Source organism: Magallana gigas, chromosome 10 (assembly GCF_963853765.1).
Source record: "Magallana gigas chromosome 10, xbMagGiga1.1, whole genome shotgun sequence".
NCBI lineage: Eukaryota > Metazoa > Mollusca > Bivalvia > Ostreida > Ostreidae > Magallana > Magallana gigas.
This window is the reverse complement of record NC_088862.1, coordinates 7,637,087-7,657,230: the sequence shown is the minus strand read 5'-3', so window position 1 is coordinate 7,657,230 and position 20,144 is coordinate 7,637,087. Positions and strand designations below refer to the sequence as shown.

General features: G+C 32.6%; 2 protein-coding genes and 1 long non-coding RNA gene across 3 annotated transcripts in view; 1 reads left to right on the top strand and 2 right to left on the bottom strand.

The window, feature by feature from the left end:
• Nucleotides 1-20,144, bottom strand: part of LOC136272537 (uncharacterized) — a 103,433-nt gene that overhangs the window by 20,117 nt on the left and 63,172 nt on the right. The window contains exon 14 of the mRNA XM_066074290.1: nt 13,621-13,665. Coding sequence (XP_065930362.1) covers nt 13,621-13,665 — 45 coding nt within the window. The remainder of the gene's footprint in view (nt 1-13,620; nt 13,666-20,144) is intronic.
• LOC136272137 (uncharacterized) lies at nt 332-2,948 on the top strand. The gene is made up of 3 exons (XM_066073215.1): nt 332-816; nt 1,440-1,601; nt 2,200-2,948. The coding sequence occupies exons 1-3, from the start codon at nt 333-335 to the stop codon at nt 2,421-2,423; spliced, it is 870 nt and encodes a 289-aa protein (XP_065929287.1). The 5' UTR covers nt 332; the 3' UTR covers nt 2,424-2,948.
• LOC136272523 (uncharacterized) lies at nt 9,340-10,800 on the bottom strand. The gene is made up of 3 exons (XR_010710528.1): nt 10,430-10,800; nt 10,121-10,246; nt 9,340-9,701 (listed from the first exon to the last, which is right to left on the bottom strand). It is a non-coding gene; the product is annotated as an uncharacterized lncRNA (long non-coding RNA).

The window sequence follows — 20,144 nt, the reverse complement described above, 5'->3', positions numbered from 1 at the left end:
GAGTGACTGGGAAGAAAGAATATCTGCCCATGCCTTAGCAACTCTGCATGATGAAAAATTTAACAAGCCACTACTAGTTCCTTTGGCAGAGGATGTAGTTCTTTTAAATAGCTACCTCTGTACAAGTGCTGCATCCCTGAAAGAAAGTTTGAAGAATGGAGTCGATGAAACCAAATACTCGGAGCTCGCGGAAGTCTGTTTGGCTCAGATCATATTATTTAACAGAAAGAGAAGCGGTGAGGCTGCTCGTATAACAATCAACCAGTACAACGAAGGACTGACCAACAAACCCTTGAACAAGGAGATTGAAAAATCTTTGTCCAAATTCGAAAATGAGCTATGTAAAGAGCCACACAAGAATTGAAATCAAGGGAAAAAGAGGATCAAAAGTACCAATTCTTCTCACAAGCACTTTGAAAGATTTAGTGACAATTCTACTGAAAGCTAGAAAGGCTTTGAAAATAGACTCTGAGTTCATTTTCATTAAACCTAGAAATTCAAAACCGATTAGAGGATCAGACTGTTTAAGAAAATGTTCAGTAAACTGTGGTGCTAAATGTCCCAAGCTCTTGACTTCCACCAAATTGAGAAAACACCTGGCAACAATGTGTCAGGTGTTGGAACTCAGCGAATCCAACCAAGATATTCTTGCAAAATTCATGGGACACGACATAAGAATCCATAGAGAATTTTATCGTTTACCAGACTCTACACTTGAGTTGGCCAAAGTTGCCAAAGTTCTACACTTAATCAACACTGGTGAGATTGCCAAGTACAAAAACAAGGATTTCGATGAGATCGAGTTTGATAATGCAGGTAATAATTTCATGTGTTCACAAATACAGATATACCAGGGATGTCAATTTTACTCAGAGAGCTTACCCGATTAATTTGGGTCTTTGGTCGAGCAATAGTCAAGTAATTTTTGATTTTTTAAAATGTAAACTTGAACAAACATAAATTTATTTCTGTAATGAACTAAATTGATTACATCAGAAGAAATACACATGTAAATCTCTTGAATACATGCATGCACATTATCCATTTAATTTGCCAACTCAGGATATATAATCGCCACTATTTACTAGTAAATTACATCAAAATGACAGCGTTAGAAAATAAAATGGTAACACAGACTAATCAAATGCACTTGTATTTTCATTTTCCTGCTCTACACTTTGAAAATTGAACACAACCTTGCTTTATGACATTGGTTTCAGATGTTTGGCATCATGATTTTACTTATAAACAAGTAATCGACTAAGAAAAATTTAGTCCATCATCTGTATGTCTAAGTGATAGTCGAGTACAGGACTACTTGTGACATCACTAATATATACACCTCTGTTAGTAATAAAACAATTAGTGTAATGAGAGACAAAAACAGTTCTCTACTAGTGACAAAAATTTATCAATATACATATTGTCAAAATTTGTAGCTGAAGTTGATATCCAAGAAGATGACGAGTACAAGTCTGATGATGATGATGATGATGATGATGATGATGTTGAAATGGAGGATGAAGAGTTGGATGAAGATGTTTATGAATTCTCTGACCCTTGTATATCATTAAAAAAGAGAAAAGGCACTCAAAAGAAAGGTAAATTTTGAGAAATATCAATTTTTTATCTTCATTTATCAATTGTCTTAATTACACATAACTTTACATGGTTTTGGAGAACCATTTCCAAAATATTAGACCGTTTTGTTGATATGCATCTATTACATAACATTATGACTGTCAGACTGGTTTGTTTGCTGGTGGCCAGATAGCTCAGTTTGGCTGAGCGCCTAACTAGAGATTCAGGGGTCCCTGGTTCAAAGCCTGGTCTGGTCTGTTATATTTTCATTTACATTTGATGCCGTGACCAACCCCTGGAACTGACAGGTGAACTCTTACCAGAGAAATAACCTAGGTTTATCTTCTAGAGTGAAGATCAATTTATAGGGGATGGAATGTGACAGTCAGTCCTGTTCAAATGTAACAGAAAAAGAGATGACAGACCAGACTAGAATTTGAATGCCTGTGGATAGATGTTTCAGTTGAATAGATTCAGGTGTCATGGGTTTGAATCCTGGTCTGGACCGTCATATTTCTTCTTTTTCTGTTACAACACATTACAGACAGACAGATGGACAGACATATTAAATATGAAATTTTGTCTTTGAAATACTCATACTTTGATTTCATATTTAAGGTACTAGCAGCAATGGAGGACGGCATCATTGGTTAAGTAGTGAGAAGAATGCCATTGAGCGCCAGTTTTCTGAATATTTCAAATCTGGACAAACACCTGGTCGATTAGCCTGTTTAAATGCAATTGCCAAAGAACCAATACTTTCAAAACATGACTGGTCCAAGATAAAGCATGCTGTTAGAAATATGATAACATCACAAAAAAGGAAACAATACAAGACTTGAACTGAAGGCCTAAATGTTTTCATTAATTTTACATCATTTAAATTGCAACATTTATTTGCTTTGCTTGAATGTATATATGAGTTTCTTCTTGTTATGATTTAGTGTACTTATCTGCATATGTACATTTATGTAATATGATCAAAATGAATACAGTACAATTGAAAATGAAAATGCTTTGTCAAACTTCTAATTGCAATCCAGTGTAACAATTATTATGAAATTGAACTTTGGCATTTATCAATTGATTTTAGATTCAAAGCACATAAATCTTATTATTTCAATTAATTGTATTTTGTATAGTTTATTGAATTCAATATTGCATGCAGAATCATACTTGAACTCAAGTATATAAGATAGTTTTGGTCTTGGTGATTATGCCACTAAAAAGTATGACTTTCTTTTCTTGTTCAGGGCTTGTACGTACCGTACATGCATTTTTGGGGGTTTTTTTCTTCAAATAAACACGTCTATTGAAATTAAAATTTGTATACATGTATCTTAAAATAGATCATAGCAAACTAAATATTTTATAAAGATTCTTGATAAATAAATATATATTTATATATATATAATTATATATATATATATATATATATATATATATATATATATATATATATATATATATATATATATATATATATATATATATATATATCAAGAATCTTTATATATAGATATCATAGATATATATATATATATATCTATGAAATTGATAAAAAGATTTATATGATTGAATTATTTACATGTAAGTGATCTTGCACATGTCTTTAGTCTTTTCCTTTTTAACAAAGAAACTGTATTTTACCCTTTGCTGCTTTACAAAGCTATGGCATACATGTACAAGTTATCAATGTAGTGAAAGAGACTGCACATAATGTGTCTCTTTTTTAGGAATCAATACGTGTACTACACTTATACATGTACATGTTTATAAAGTTAGCCGAAATATGTAATGTATTCAGTTTTACAATCTGAAGTGCCTATTTTCATTATAGGTATAAAATGTGTATATTATAAAATTTTATGATATATAAGTTGTTACAATTATGTAATGACATTAATGTTACGAAAAATTCAAAATAGTCTAATCATTGATTTTTATGTCATTTAGTCATTTTTACAATATTTGTATAATTGTCTGTGCAAGGAATTTCAAGTTGTACAATAAGTAATGAATTCTTATACGTTTAATAAATATTCATTTTTGTAATCTTTGTTGGAACTTATTGTAAAGGATATCTCTCTCTCTCTCTCTCTCTCTCTCTCTCTCTCTCTCACAGACTGATGGATTGACTGACTTTCAATAATCTAAAGAAGTGCATTGAATATCATAAATGAGCAGCTAATGATAAAAGAAACATGCAGCCAGGGGACACGTGCATGAAAACCAACATGTAAACCATGTAAATGTACTTACAACATACAAGTATAAATATTATACATGTTATACAATTTGCATGCGAATACATGTATATTCTTTGTAAACACATTCATCATTATTACAGGCATGCATTGGAAGCTAAGCTGGTCATAAATAGCGGTATTGCTGCCTTATATAAATATTATATCATGGTCAAAATAGATATCGTCATACAGTAATTATAGTTCATTTTACGGGAAGAATGTACATAGTTTTGTGATTGAGGTGTTATATTGATAGTGGGTATGTAAAATGTTGAGTAGAATATGTGTAAAAGACATCAATGTTTAATTTGAATAATAAAGAGGTATAGCGCCTTCTCCCATTATTTCGCCTACACCTGTGTTTGACGGAAAGTACCTGTTACTAAAAATAGCTTCAGGTACCTAGCTGTCGTCGCAATATGATTTTCGAAACCTAGATACTGGTTTTATAATGGTAACTGTAACAACTGATTTATCACAAAGTCGGGAAACTCTGTGTATAATGTTTATTGATATTTTGAACCGTGATAAGTTAAAAAAAATCAATGGATCAAAGTGTAAATTGAGTACATGCATACTGTTTATATTGGGTATGCTTATACTCGGACTGAACTAAACAGTCAAGATAATTCTTAAAAAATCAGAAGATAAGATACATCGTTCTTAATCTCTCTATTATTTTCATGTAAAAAAAATAATTTGCTACTTGGTGGATTCGATCCAGCGACCACAAAATCAAAAAGACCTACTAGGCAACGCATCTAACAATTACGGAAAATGTATTTTCATTATCTATGGCTATACATGTATACATGTTTGTATTAGAAATTTGTCTAAGAAGATGGGTGGATAAGGCGTGTAAAATGCCCATACGTGGTCGGACAGGCTACTGAAAAATTAAAGTATCAGTAAATCTGATGGGTTTTTTAAAAATCATTTGAAACAATATATATTTAACGAATCATTGATTTTTAACCTGTAGGTATGTTCAATACTTGGAATATGTTGACTCAAACAGGCGTACACGTATCAAAACCTGCAAATACTGTCATTTTTTAGAACTTCAAGGCATTTTCTTTCATAGAGTGGGTCTGTGCTCCATATTTTTCTCATAATCTAATTAAGGTCTATTGGAAAACAAACCAATTTCAATCAACAAAAACGTGGAGAGATGACCCACTATACATTAAAAATATCATTTTGTATCCTAACAATTGAACGTCTTGAAAAAATAATACAAGTCCGGTAGTTCGTGGCCTAAGTCACACATAATATTTCTAAAGCCGCCTTTGTTGTGTCTGAAATGGCTCAGTCAGTCCCTGGAATAAGCTAACCTTATATATCTAGGGTTTTAATGTTACGGGTTCGATACCACCAAAATTTCCGACAATATTTTTTTTTCTTATTTTTTGTTAAATATATTAAAAACTGACTATAGTTGGAAATTTTGCTTTTGCAAAGTTGTATTATAATATATTTGAATAGATTTTATTGGGGGAAAATAAATTCAAAATTGTATTTCACTACTAAACCGAATGGGCATTTGCGCCATCTTATTCCCCATCTTCTTTCAGTACGAAGACCACGTTAAACCGAAACTAATTCAATGTAAACGTGCACTACAATACCTGTAAAACAATTTTAATCGGATTTCTTTGGTTTAGAGTGGTTTAAATAATCAAATATCCAATCTTTTATCGTATACTACACTTAAAGCACTTAACATGGAAAGGAATACCTTAGTTTAAGAAAATGTCTATTCCTCTTAACCTGTTACAGTGAAATAAAATAAATCCAACGTATGATGAATGTGATAATAAATAATCAGCTCTTGTACAATCCAGGTTAATATAGACATACTCTATAACTATGCCCCATCAGAGGGTCCCATAATTTGTCTAATTGCCTAATTGGCGAGTAGCCGTTCGGGGAACACACCGGCATGTAACGACAGGTGCTTGAGGACAGACCCCCCCCCCCTTATAATCCCCCACCCCAAGTATCTAGACCCACGGGACTTAATTCATAATTTTTTTTTATTTCAAATTATCATTTTATGACGTATTTATAATCTAATGTATACATTCATTGCACTAAATTACGTAAAACTAACATTTAAAGTCCTAATATAAAAAAAAACACGTGATTTTACAACATAGGGATGGTTTTAGGAAATTTTAAAGTAAGTGATGTCCTAAAGTTAGGACAAAATTATGTCGGTTCCTAAACTTAGGAGAGCTTCGAGAAACAGACTTGAGACTACACTGTAAGACGTATCCGAAGACATACATGCACTTTGTACACCTTCGTGAACATGCCTGCTTGTGTTTAAATAGCACTTGATAGTAAACATTGGAAATGCACAACAAACATAACACCTTCCTGGATTTAATACACAAGCTGTCAGCCCGTAAAAAGCATTCCTGCTTGCTTTTGTAAAGGTACCAGACTGTCACCCACTCGTGTGAACACAGTTACACAGAACTCACAACACATGTGTGATATTATATTTATGCATAAAAAATTAGGAATTTTTTTTCGTAAGTAAATGAAATGGTAAGCGCGGTGGCCGCTCACTGCTAGGAGAATGGGTTCCAGAGGTCGTTAGTTCAAGCCCCGGCCGGGGCAGAGGTGGAGCTCCAATAAGGTGAATTTCTCTGTGCTTTATGTATATCTTTATCTTTCACTATGGGCAGGTATATGTCAAATTGAGAGTTATTGCAATGTTTGTGCTTATTATATGTATATATCTATGCAATGTGTTTCGTCCCGATCCTATCAAATTGTCAAATTTATCAACTAACTGTTAATTACTAGTATTTCAAAATTTCGCTCGTGTTTCCACTCAGCTCGCCCTTCTGCGTGATCCAACCGCTCATCAAATTTTGTCCAGCGTTCAGACACCGTTTGCTTGTCTAACGTTGCTCACAGATGATGATCATATGGGAAAATGCAATGTTTCAAGGGGTCTGTATACCGTGTGGACAAACAATCAGACAATCATCAAATTTCTGAGATCGTGAATCGATTTGTAATGAAAATGTTATTTCGTGAATGTAATTTTGAGGAATTGAATTGGGACTATGTGAATGGTGTTTAGTTGAACGTGTGTAAAAGAAGGCTCATTTGTAAGTGTTACTTTGTTTTCGTAATTTGTGAAGTCAAATTGATATACCTTGTCATAGGTATGACCAATTTATTTATTAAATCTAAAGCCCATATTTTTGCTAAAATCCGGAAATGAAAGAAACAAATCAGAAGGTTTTAACATACCGGTATATCATTGTTAAAATACAAGCTGGGGAAAACTTCCGAAATTATCAGACCATGCAAATGATAACTGTAATCTTACATTCTTTGGTTTCTATTCATAGACACCGGTATCTCTGTTGTCGTGAGTTAGTAAGATTATAGAATGAATTAATTTTAAACAATTTTGAGCAATGCTATGATACGTGTCTAATAGTTGATGAACAGTGGAATGACTGGGTAAAAATTCGGTAAAAAGTCATTTGTACAACTATTTTTATCCAAACAATCTATTTTATCAATATCAAACCGAATTTTTACCCAGTCATTCCACTGTTCATCAACTATTAGACACGTATCATAGCATTGCTCAAAATATTGATGAAGGTAAATTTTCATGCATGATTTTTTGTGATCTGTCAATAGCATTTGAAAGAGTATGGCGTAGCGGCCTATTATTCAAGTTACCAAACTATGGATTATCTGGTGATCTTCTTACGTGTTTTTCTAGTATCACAGAAAGTGATTTATAAGGCGCTTTCATGAAGTAAATCAGAATAATCTGTTGATGTACCCCAAGGATCAGTGTTAGGACCACTTTATTTTTAATAGATATCAATGATGTGGCTGTTTATATGTTTTCAATGTGTAGACCATTTGCTGACGACAATTCGCTGTATTTAAAAAATCATTTGTACCCAATGCTGTTAACAAGTGGAATTTAATAAGGTGGCTCACTACACCGTGAAATATTTTCTCAAATCAGCAGAAAATTACATGATTATGATAAATATCATAATGGATAAGAAGTATTTAAGTCAAATAGGCAAATAATGTGCAATTTTGGATAAAAAATAAACTGAATGCAAAAGCTCCAGGCGGGTTTGAACTCATGATCTGCGGTTCAGAAACCCAATACTTTAACCACTGACCTACAACGATATACAACCCAATCGAACGATATAAACACTTAAACAAAACATTTAAAGTGTAGCTGTAGTGAGGTACCACTTTTGCCTATAGGGCGAAGATGCGAGAGTGCGAAGGCGAAGGTGCGACGGTGAATGAGCGAAAGTGCGAAAATGCGACGGCGAAGCGCGAAGATGCGATGGCAAAAGTACGAAGGTGCGAAGGCAAAGGAGCGATACTACTATCGCGCCTTCGCAACTTCGCATTCTTGTCTTCTTCGCACTTTCGCCTTTGCTTTTTTTTATTGCACTCAGAAAGTCTCGGTCCATTGCATAGAATTTGATGCATATTTTAATGTGTACACGTGACATATATGTTTACCAGTGCTGGCAATGCTTAATCATTATAAACTCCACATAAATGTAATGTCCGCCATAATGTATACATATGCACTTCCAGACCCCTGTCACCAGCTGTCTGTTTACCGTGGATCAAACACAGTTACATTCTAATTTCATTCCTTGCTCATGTATGGATCTAGAGGGGAAGAGGGGTCCCCCGGTAAATTCAATATTAAAAACTACACAGTAAAGGGGGAGGGGGTCCGGATCCCATCCCCCCCGGATAATTCAATTTTATTAATTAAATATAATAAAATTCCAAAATAAGCATCGGAAGTCTCACCTGGACCAATTCAATTATCCCTCGACCCCCCCCCCCTCGAAAAAGTTATGGATCTGCGCAGGTTGTTGAAAATAAATTCTAAAAAAAGTTCGTCTATGTCTCAGATTGTCATTTTATACAGCTAAAATTGTCTTTCAACGATAGAGAGCTTCACATTTATAAAAAGAAGAAGGCGAAAGCGCGAAGATGCGAAGGCGATAGTGCAAACTTCTTTGCCTTCGCAACTTCGCACTTTCGTCGTCGCATCTTCGCGCTTTGCCGTCACATCCTCGCACTTTCGCTCCTTCGCCGTTGCACCGTCGCAACTTCGCACTCTCGCATCTTCGCCCTAAAGCCGAAAGTGCGAAGGTCGAAGTGGCCCCATCGGAACACCATACAGAATAGCCAACTCCATAAGTGTTCCGTATACGGTATGCATAATGTTACGAAAACTGTTAAGTATTTTTCTTTTGTACCAATCATCTACTCAAGAATTGCTTCATCTTTGTTTAGGCAACAACCATTATTTGATAAAATTAGCGAAAAATTCTAAATTTTATGTTTTAAAGATATTAAATATTGGATGATGCATCTATCAAATAACAAAGAACATGCATGACAAGAACAAACAATTTGTCATTGATCTATTGGAGAGGATAACACATTCCCATATGTAATTTTAGACAGCGATATTTATCTGTTTAAGGTGGATCTCTACACCAAAAAAGTGTAGGAGATTTTTGTTGCATGCATTTGTTACCAATACTAGGCACAGTATTCAACAATAATAGACCTCAAAATACAATACACTATTTTCTAGAGAATTTTTAAAATATCAGTCTGGTTCCAGATAACCCCTTATTTATCAAATTTTTAAACATTTCTGTTTTAAAATTCTTATGAAAGTGAAATGTTATTAAGTTTAGAAATGAAAAACAAAAAAATCATGAATGAAGTTTGTATGATTTTTATTGGAATCCACATAAATCTGAAACTAAAATATAAAAAAATTCTTTTAAGGCAAACTGCTGGACAAAATCCCACAAAAACCTGAAAATATAAACAATATTCGTTGGTGAATGGGATGAAGAAAAGAAATTGAATGAAATTGAAAAAGTAAAGGAAATACTTAATTATTGCAAAAATCTTGGTATAAAAGATCCTGTTTAAGAGTTGTCTTTCTTTATTTTACATGGTCTCAAATATCTTGGGATCAATTTTTTAATTAATAAAAATCTCGAAGAAAAATTAAAAAAGGAACAAGTATATGCTAAATAGGTAGATATAAGATAAGTTGTGCTTATGATAATGTTTGCAGCTGAAAAATTATATTATTGATGAATGCATTATATATATTTAACTCTTCAGAACAAAATATTAGTAGTTTAAAATTATAGTATAAATTGCCTTTTACTTTTTTATATACAATAGCAATTATAAACAACAACCATATGCATATTAATACATACATTAGATGTCGATAGTGATACACATGCATGTGTGGAAATGAAAAACATGCTCCTTTTCAGAATTCTGTCTTTCCCTCATTTGGCTTGCAAATCCGGGCTTCCACTGCTATTGCTACCTAGTTGTATCTATTTTAATCAAAATACATTAGTTTAATGTCAAAGTTTCAGTGAAAGTCTTTTACTGCAAATGTTTTTTTTTAATTTGGGAAGTTAATTAGGATCAATTCAAGAGATCGTAAGTACTACGGTACTTTCGTTTTATATTCATCATACATATAAAGTTTAAATGAAAATTTGACATCTGCTTACCTATATCGATAATCCGCCACATATGTATGATCGTCTGTTGCAGATGACATGACAAAAATGTATTGCCAATAGCAGCAGAGCAGGGAAACGGTATATTATTTAGATTTCACGTTTTCCGTACAAAACAGCTGATAATCAATGTTAGTTAAAAGCTTTAAACAGAAAGAAAATTGACATATTTTCTAAGCGTTTTGGTGATTCATTCCTATCTCATCTCCTTAGTTAGAAGAGTTCAATTAATCGGTGTATAGCTATTTTGTACCACGACATAATGTTATCAATCCGGAACACAATGGCGTTTCGAACGGAAGTCAGACATGTTGTGACGATGTAGCCTTCCACCTTAAATGGTTACATGAATTTGCATATACACTGTAAAAATAATATTTCTCCGGACTTTTTGTGAGTTGTGTGGAGCTTTAGCAGTGGATTATTGAGCTATATAAGTTTTAAAATTCATGCAATTTTAATAATTTCATTGATGGTGAATAGATTTGACGTTGAAGTGTTCCAGTTGTGAGTGTGTATTTGAGGTGTTGTATTAGGACTGTGTGTGAATGGTGATCAGTTGAACGTGTGTATAGCAGGTGTTCATTTGGAGGTGTAAATTTAATTTGTCATTTTAAAATTAATTGGAAACTTTGCTTAATATTGATATGACTTGAGTATGCTTAAATTGGTACACGATTCACAGTCTGATATGAACAAAAAATAGATAATCTTGATTATATCCAGAGGCATTTTAATTAGACTTGCATATAAATATATAAATGGTGTTTAGTTGAGCGTGTGTAAAAGTGGTGCTCATTTGTAGTGCTCATTTGAAAGTGTATCTTTTAAAAATCACATTTTACCCAAGATAAAGTCAAAATAGGAACATTGAATTTGCCTTATATCAATACTAGTATGCCTCACGCACGGTGCTGCATCCATCGGGGAGCCCCCCCCCCCCCCCCCCCCCCCCTTCACTTTTTGTGACTATGCAAGAAATTGTAATGAAAGTAAAAAAAAGTTAAAGTGAAATTGTGAAATTGTGAAATTGTAGTTATAGGTAAAATATGCTCCCCCCCCCCCCGGATTAGGATTTTGATAATTTTTTTTGGAAAGTTTGTTGTTATTTTCTTTTTCTTTCAATATTTTTGGGGTGAGTCTCCCCTCTCCCTCCACTTTCAAAAACGATGCTACGTGCCTGTGCCTTGAGTATATGCTTTTATAACTTAAACGTCTGCTAAGGGTTTTCAACCATTGATAAACCTGGACAGGACCGAAGTTTTAATGAAAGCATATTGTTTTTGAATTCTGTGAACAAAACTCAATATTTTATCAACTCTTGTTTAGTTTCAACCTAGAGATGGATCCGGAATAACTCCGAACAAATGCTTCATCTTGCATTCACTGTGCGTTAGAGGCTCACTTTGCGCTTATTAGTTCACGGTGTTCATTCGCTTACCGTTCACTTACCAAGCGCTCATCAAATTCTGTTCAGGGTTCAAACAGTGTGCTTACAGAAATTAAAAGTTCGTTCATTGCTGCTCACAGCTCAATTGGGCTAGTAGAATGTTTCAGGGACTGAACATGTACATGTACACGGAACGGCCATCGCTGTTTAGTTTGGTCCTTCGTTCAGCGTTCACCCATTAATTGTTGCTCACTGAAAGTTTTGAGTTTTTTATTGTATATTGTTCACAACTTAATTTGGAAGGTAGAATATTTTAGGGACTTTAAAGGCATACGGAATGGCCATCAATGTTTTATTCAACACAGTTTATTTTTCCGTATTAAATTGATACAGTTGTTTTATTTTATCAGTGATATTCAAACTGAGATAATGATTATATGCAAATGGTGTTAAAAGATATACTAGTATACAATAGTCAATGCAAGTAAATTCTATCGTGTAGCAAATTCCCTCACAAAACAAAAACCGAATGTTTAAGTACAGCTGTAGCTAATGAAATATTTTTTTCTAATGCTACATGTATGTAGGGAGCATAAACGAGTACACATACATGTACATCTAGTCGGCTCTTGATGTTGATAATTGAAAACTTAGTTGTCCAAGTACTTGGGTGTCAAGTAGCGCAGTGGACATTGCACTCGCTTATCACCGCTGCAACAGTGTGATCGACAGGTGGTTGTATGTGAAAGGGTACATGTATATGGTGGTTTCCCGCTTGGACGCGTGGGTCTCCGGCTTGCTCCCATGTCAATGACCTACTCGAACTAAGATAGGTGACAACAAAAGATACTTATTCATGTTGTTGAAATTGTTTATCAATCGTTGTAAAATAAATAAAGTTTATTTTTAAGCAATACTCCGAAATACATGTGATTAAGAGATTTTCGACGAATTTTAATTGGTGTTCAGTTGATTGGGTGTATATGAATTTGTGGAGTTGTATTGAAAGTGTGTATATGAGATGTTCACTTGAACGTGTGTTTAAGAGGTGTTCAATTGGATGTGTAACTCTAATATTAGCAGGTTCTAAGTCAAGGTAAAATAAAAGTAAAAATAGAGGAAATTGCAACCGATTACAAAAATCCAGAAACAAAAATGAGTTCAATGGTGTTTTTCGTTTTTTATTTGAGTGAGTATAAATGGTAGTGTCCATTTGGAGGGTGGGGAATACAGGTGTTGGATTGGCACCGCTTACACGTATGTGTGTGTGTGTGTGTGTGTGTGTGTGTGTGTGTGTGTGTGTGTGTGTGCATTAAGGTGATAGTGATCACTTGTTGTTATTAAAAGATTAAAGTACATTTGAATCAAAATACATGTAACCGGTTTTGAATTATTCAAAATTGTCGAAATTTCATCAAAAAGTGTTCTGTAATTTTTTAAAAGGTACAAATAATATAATTAATTTAAACCAATGAATTATCAATTAGCTGTTAACGGTTTTACTCATTGCGCTACGCTCCCATGTAACATATTTGAGAAAAAATAAATCATTCTTGATTCTTTTTTCTTTATTTTGATAGGAAATGCGTCACAACATTGCAATTGAGGTGTTCAATACCACCTTAAAACATCAAACTAACTACTGCTTTAGTAATCGGTTTGCACTGCATTGTTAAGAAGGAGAAAAAGACATATTTTGCTTCCAACACTTTGCAAATATATTTTAGTGAAAGCATTGAAAATTTATTTTTTAGCCAATTTCAAATAGTAAACTTTTTTACCCAATACTTACCATTTAACAAGCCTTCGCAAAATTCATCGTAGGTTTCTTCATCATCTGATTGTGTTGAAATATAAATAAAATAAAGTATGTATATACAGAACTGAATGAAAACAACAATACTAGGCATTTTTAAAGTAACGGATCTAAAATATATATACTAATACTAAGCCATTAAACTTAATGTATAAAGAACTTTTAATTTGGCTAACGACACGAACGATTAATATTGTCCAATTCTTGGGTCAACCAGTCCTTTCTTCAGGACAGAAATTCAGAATTTGAGAAAAGTATGGAAACTTATAAATGTTTGATTGTTATAGGGACTACATGTATACGTAGATAAACAGTTGCACTGTTCAACACTTATAATTCGATGAATGCAAGAAAAAATTAAACACAAGGTCGAGTATAACTACCTTGAATACCTGGGTCTGTGTAGTATCCTATGAAAAATGACTTTCTTATAGTTAACTTGAATCAAAATACATATTAATTGGTCGAATTGTTACACTGTAATTAATTAACACTTTAAACATAAAGAGAACCGTACCAGCAGCAGCTATTTACAACCGGTAATTCAGTGGAAATTTGTGGTCCGTCTAAATAGGGGTGCAGATAGTTCTAAAGTTTTTTTCATTTATAGTTCTTTACTGAGGAATACTTCGTTATATTTCATAGACGCTAAAATGTTAATAAAACATTAACTTCCCTACGTATTAAAAAATCTAGATCATAAGTTATGTAAAAGAGTTTTAATGAACCAACAATCCAATTTTTTTTATCTTTGATATCTTAAATAAAAAGAAAAATAATTTTGAAAAAGCAATACACTTTAGGCAGACTATTGACGAACAATAATTAAGTAACAAGTCACTAGCAACACAATACAGTTGAAAAGCGTTGAATTACAAATGAGCAGCATTAAATGCTGTTTGAGGTTTTTTTTAATTTGTTTTTTTTTAATTTGTTTTTTATTTTATTTTGTTTTTATACTAATTTTTTTGTAAATTGATAAGAATATACAAGAATGAAATGTGTATTTATCTTCTAAGATTTTTTTAATGCGTAAAGTTGTTGACATCTTGTAGTAAAGGTGTTGTGCAGCTCACAATTATAATGTTTACAGAAAGATTGATTCTTTACAAAAGATTGGTAAAACATGTGATAAAAGAATTTCTCATGATTTGCGAAGGTATATGATTTTTATCTAACTCGTAGTGTGTTGTGTTTTCTATCCCCTCACAAAGGCTCGGGGATAGAAAACACACAACTTGTTGGATAAAAATCATATACTATCGAAAATCACTAAGTATCAATATATCAACCTTATATATTTCGTAATTAGAAATTTTAAGGAGCCAAGATACCAAATCTTTTATCTTTTAATATCCCCAAGAGAAGAGTTATATTGAAAAAACATTATAGATGAGAGTTGGCCCAGAAAAATGTTTTTCTTGATATGTCATTATAAACATTTTATTAAACGGCCTCAATAAGTAGATAAAGCATTAACCTTTTATATATTTTCCAAATACATGTATCTAGAGACCGATTAAAAATTTCTTAAAATTGTAGAATAAAATCTGTTAAAAACTAGAAGAGCTTTAACTTGACATCATAAAAAAGGCTCGCCCTTCATATTTATACGTGTTAAAAGACGTGTTAAAAATATTTCATCTATGGCTCTGTACTGAGGGATATTTTGTTATATGTTACAGAACCAAATTTGCATACAAAACATTAACTTCATTATGTGTCAAAAATTTTCATCATAGATAACGAAATTAGGGGAGTTAATGGGCAAACAGACCAAATCTTTGATCTTTGATATATCAAAAAGGAGAACTCTTTTGAAAAAAAAAACAATATAGAAGAGAAGATGCTCATAAATGTGTCTTCTTAGTATTTCACTATAACAATTACATTGCATGGCTTTACTAAGTAGATAAAGAATCGGCCCCTAAGTTTTCTTTCCATAAAAAAATTTAAACACTTGTTTAACAATATTTGTTTAAAAGAAGGAAAGATTTTATTTAAAATCACGAAATATTGACTGAACCTTCAAATTAACGACCCAGATTGATCAAAAGTATTTTATAATAGTTCTTTTGTTTTCAAAATACTGTAAAATCCTGAACTTTTGCGAGTACTTAATTGCGCGATTCCGCTGTTTTGTATCAAATTGCAAGGAACAATTTTTTACAATAATTTCCAATAGTTCACACCTGTCTCAAAAAAGCAGCGAGGGTTGCACTCGTGATTATTACACGATATTAATTCATACCGTTTGATTAGGAATATACAGTACTTTTTAATATGTTACGGAACAAAAATTTTCATCTCACAGCTATTGACCTATACAACATTTTCCTCATGTGATACGTAATGAAGAGTTTAAAGGGGCTAAAAGTCAAAACTTCTGATCATCTATATTTCACAAAGGAGAACTTTTCCAAAAAAAATTGAACAGAAGATTTTTGGATGTGTAATTAACAATGTGATAAAAATTTCAAAAAACGGCCCATAAAATGAGATAAATAGTCAGCCGCTAAAAACATTTTTTTCCAGGTATTTCAAGACGGTAATTTATTTTTAAGCACTCGTTAACGAGACCGAGTACAGTTCAAGTATGCACGCTTTTGCGCAGCGTTTCATTTGCATTGTGACGTCATCATTTTGCTTGGTTAACGCCATGATGTTATGGTTTCAACTGCAATTATTCAGCGAAATTTGTCGAAAATAGCTCGTTAGAGGCGTAAAATTGATATCATATTGTAAAAAATAAAAATAAATGTATTCACGTATAAGCTATATTTAATTTGGGCACGGGTCGAAAACGTGAAGAGGGTTCAGCAAGCCTAGCCCTGTCACGTTTTCTTACCCCGCCTAGATATAGCTTAATACATGAATTTTAAGACAGTAACCATGTATTTTGTATTAATGACCCTTAATATGTGATGCTGTATATTTATTTAATACTTAATATGTCTGAATGTTTTAATAATACTATAACGTTCACCATTTCCGCCTTTGTCAAATAAAAAATAGCCATTATCTGACAAATCTGGGAAATTTGGCATACAAAACAACAATTTAGATTAGACCACAGGAACAAACCAGATGGTGAAAGGTTGTTTTTTTTACCATTTGATGCCTTTAAGCTATAACTTTCATATGTAGAACAGAAAAAGAAATCCCTAGGGTAGAAGTTTAAAAGATAAGTAAAAAATGCTTAAAAAGGATACAGTTCAAGCAAAATCCCATAGGGTCCTATATTGAAAATTAATCAACTTTAAGATGACCCCCTAATCATTTAATATTTATTCGTTTGATGAAATATCGGCGCTTCTGATTGGTCAAAAAATTTATTTGATACCTACATCAATAAAATGTTCGCCGGATCTTGTCTCAACAGTTCTGATTTCGTTACGCGCATTGATGAAGTTTTCCGGTCATTTTTTCCTTGATACGTCGATCAATAGAAAAAATATTATCTTCAATTCTTAAAACAAACAATGTGGTAAATGTTTGTTTTTTTTCATCTTAAGGTGTAATATCCCTCTGCTATTAATTTCAACATATATTTTTTTGAAAAATTCATATTAGTTTTTATCAAAGTCAGTATAAAAGGATTCAAATGACATAAATTTAAAGTGATGAAGCGCTGCTAGATTTCTCAAAAATTGATAATATTTATAATCATGATAGGGAGAAAACTTGACATAGTGATTAGAAAAAGCAAAATTTTACCATCGCAGCACAAAATTAAAAATATTAAATGTATATGAAAATAATATATAGTTGTATACATTATCAATTCATATTGGAAAATATAATGAAGCGCTGCTTTTAAGTTCAGAATTGCACATTGTTGTATAGGTTTTAACAAAAACTGCTTCAATCAGCAAGAGTTATCTTTCTCTATCATATACTATTGGAATGTTTTACGTACATGTTTTACATACAGTACAATGATGAGTTGTCACATGTACAGTTTCTGATTTTTCAGTAAAGCTTTTTTGTTTTTAAATTTGGATATGATAATAGTAGATGGATCCATATGTTTTAGAAATGCTAAAAATGTAAACCAGAGCACTTTATTATAACACAACATAAGGGATCAAATGAATGATCCTCCAATAATTTGTATGACCTCAATATAAGGATATATTGTCTTGAATAAAATTTGGCATTGTTTATTTTTTTTCCCATGTCTGCTCTCTCAGAATAGAAAACCCTTATAGAATGTTTAAAATTTGAAACGTTATAACTTATAAGTTTCAAACGATGATGCAAGAAACAAAGTCTAGATTTGCAATTTTGTGGTCACATTTTTCCAATTTATAATTCATCCACCTCTGTTAATTAATCCATCAGAGGGGGTGTTAGTTATGCGTGTAAATATTGCCTCATAAATGTTTAATCGATATGTTTCACTTCTTGTAAAGGACTATATATGGTATGGGCCTAAAATGGCCCCCTAAAAGGAATATCATTATTTCACTGTAATTCTTTGTTTTCTTTGTACAGATATATATCTGATGTTTTTACTTAATGTTCATTTTGATTCAAGTGCCCACAATTTAGAAATACGGCATTGTAAAGACAACCTTTTCCCGCCATTTTTGCTTTTTAGCATAAAAGAGCTTGTTTTCAATCAGTTTTTCTTTCAGGAAACATAGAGCGCATGCTAGAACCAACAAAATATTTTTATCAGAGATGTATCTAGCCAAGTCTATTAAGTGACGAAAAATTTGTCCTGGTTCAAGCATGCGCTCTATATTTCCCATTCGTAAAAAGATGAGAAAATGTCAATTTTCGTCTGATTTTGATTAAAGTCTAGAAATAGCGTCACTTCTGACGTCATATAATGCAAGTGAGTGCAAATAAATCAAACAAATATGTGAAAAATATATTTTATATCAACTCTTCTAAATTATACCATAACATTTTATTGTACCGGAAACACTTTAAAAATGGTGAATTATGGGGGCCAAATTTAACTCTTATCATATATAGTTCTTTTATTAAAAGTTTTTGTTTCTTTTTCTATATTTGAATTCAAATAAATGTTCCCTTTCAACATCTATTGGGGCTCCCTTGTTGCGACTTGACTTGATAATTGCAAGTTTACAGAAACAAAGTGAGTTATCTCTCTTATCAGAGGGACATCCACCTTAAAATAATAATTATTTCAGTAGACGCCAAAAGTTACATTTAAAAATCTAGGGCAGAACAAATTAGACCCGGCCTCGTTAAATAGGAGAAAAAAGTGGTCTAAAGTCATTTTCCTTATTCGTATTTTTTTACCGAGGAATATTTTGTAATATTATGCAGAGGCAAAGTTGTTTATCTAGCAGTTATTTACCTAAACAATATGATTTGTTTTTATCTCTTACGAAATTGGGGGTTTAAGGAGCTAGAAGTCCTAATATTTTATATTCATATTTAAAAAATATTAAGCATTTTTATCTAAGGAAACATAAAAGACAAGATGATATAATATATAGTATGCAAGCACACACACTCACAGATATGCCGTCATGAGAAAAGGGTCCTTATCTTTTGACGTCACAATTCTCAGAAAACGACGTCTAAGTAGCGGCATTGTAACCGCAGTTTTTCGTTTTGCTCTTTCTATGTTTTTCTGCGTCTGTGTTGAGCTTTCTGAATAACTAGACTCCGCTGGCCTTGTTTTAATACCGGGATTAATATTTTTTCAATCAACTATTACATGTTAATTTAAAACGAAAAATGAATAAATGAAATATACACATGTAACGTCAATATCTGCACATTTCGAACGTGTAATATTGCACACAAGTTGATGCTTTGATATAAAGATGCTGCTTTTGCATCAGCTATGAAACTTCAAAACCACATTTTTTATACCAGTGTGTGATGAAAATATATATCCTCTAATTGGAATATCACTGTTTTTATAAATCATCGTTGGAAACCAAAGGTCCGTCTCGCATACGCTTACTTATGGCATATGACTGCCGTCCTAATCTTTTGAAGTCACAATGCTCAGAAAACAACGTCAAAGTAGCGGCATTGTAAAGTTAACGCGTTTTTTTTATTTTCTGATTCTATTTATTTTTCTGCGTCAGTGTTGTGTTTTTTTTTAATAACTAAAGTCTGGCCTTGTGTTCATACCGCGATTAATATTTTGTCAGTCAAATATTACATGTTAATTTAAAAAATAAACAGTTCACTAATGAAATATACACAATTAACGTCAATTTGAACACATTTCGAACGCGTAATATTCCACACAAGTTGATGCTATCCACAACAAGGGATAGCAAATATTATATTTAGAAATAATAGAGAGAGTAGTGTGTTCAAAACTGGTGGCGGACATTAGCCCATACATTTTCCAAAAAACAATGCTGACCTTTTTAGCGACGTGCATGCATTTAATACAATTTCTCTGCAATTTGAAGGCGGCGGACACATGGTAATGACTTTTGGGGGAATAAACGGAATTTTTGTAAAGACGGACATAACGTGATGATTTTTTCGAAAAA

Bases quoted from the DNA above. Each gene is read 5' to 3' on its own strand.
- LOC136272137 (XM_066073215.1), top strand. From the start codon at position 333: ATGAGCTATGTAAAGAGCCACACAAGAATTGAAATCAAGGGAAAAAGA. The intron at 817-1,439 runs GTAATAATTTCA...CAAAATTTGTAG, and splicing joins GATCGAGTTTGATAATGCAG to CTGAAGTTGATATCCAAGAA. The intron at 1,602-2,199 runs GTAAATTTTGAG...TTCATATTTAAG, and splicing joins AAAAGGCACTCAAAAGAAAG to GTACTAGCAGCAATGGAGGA.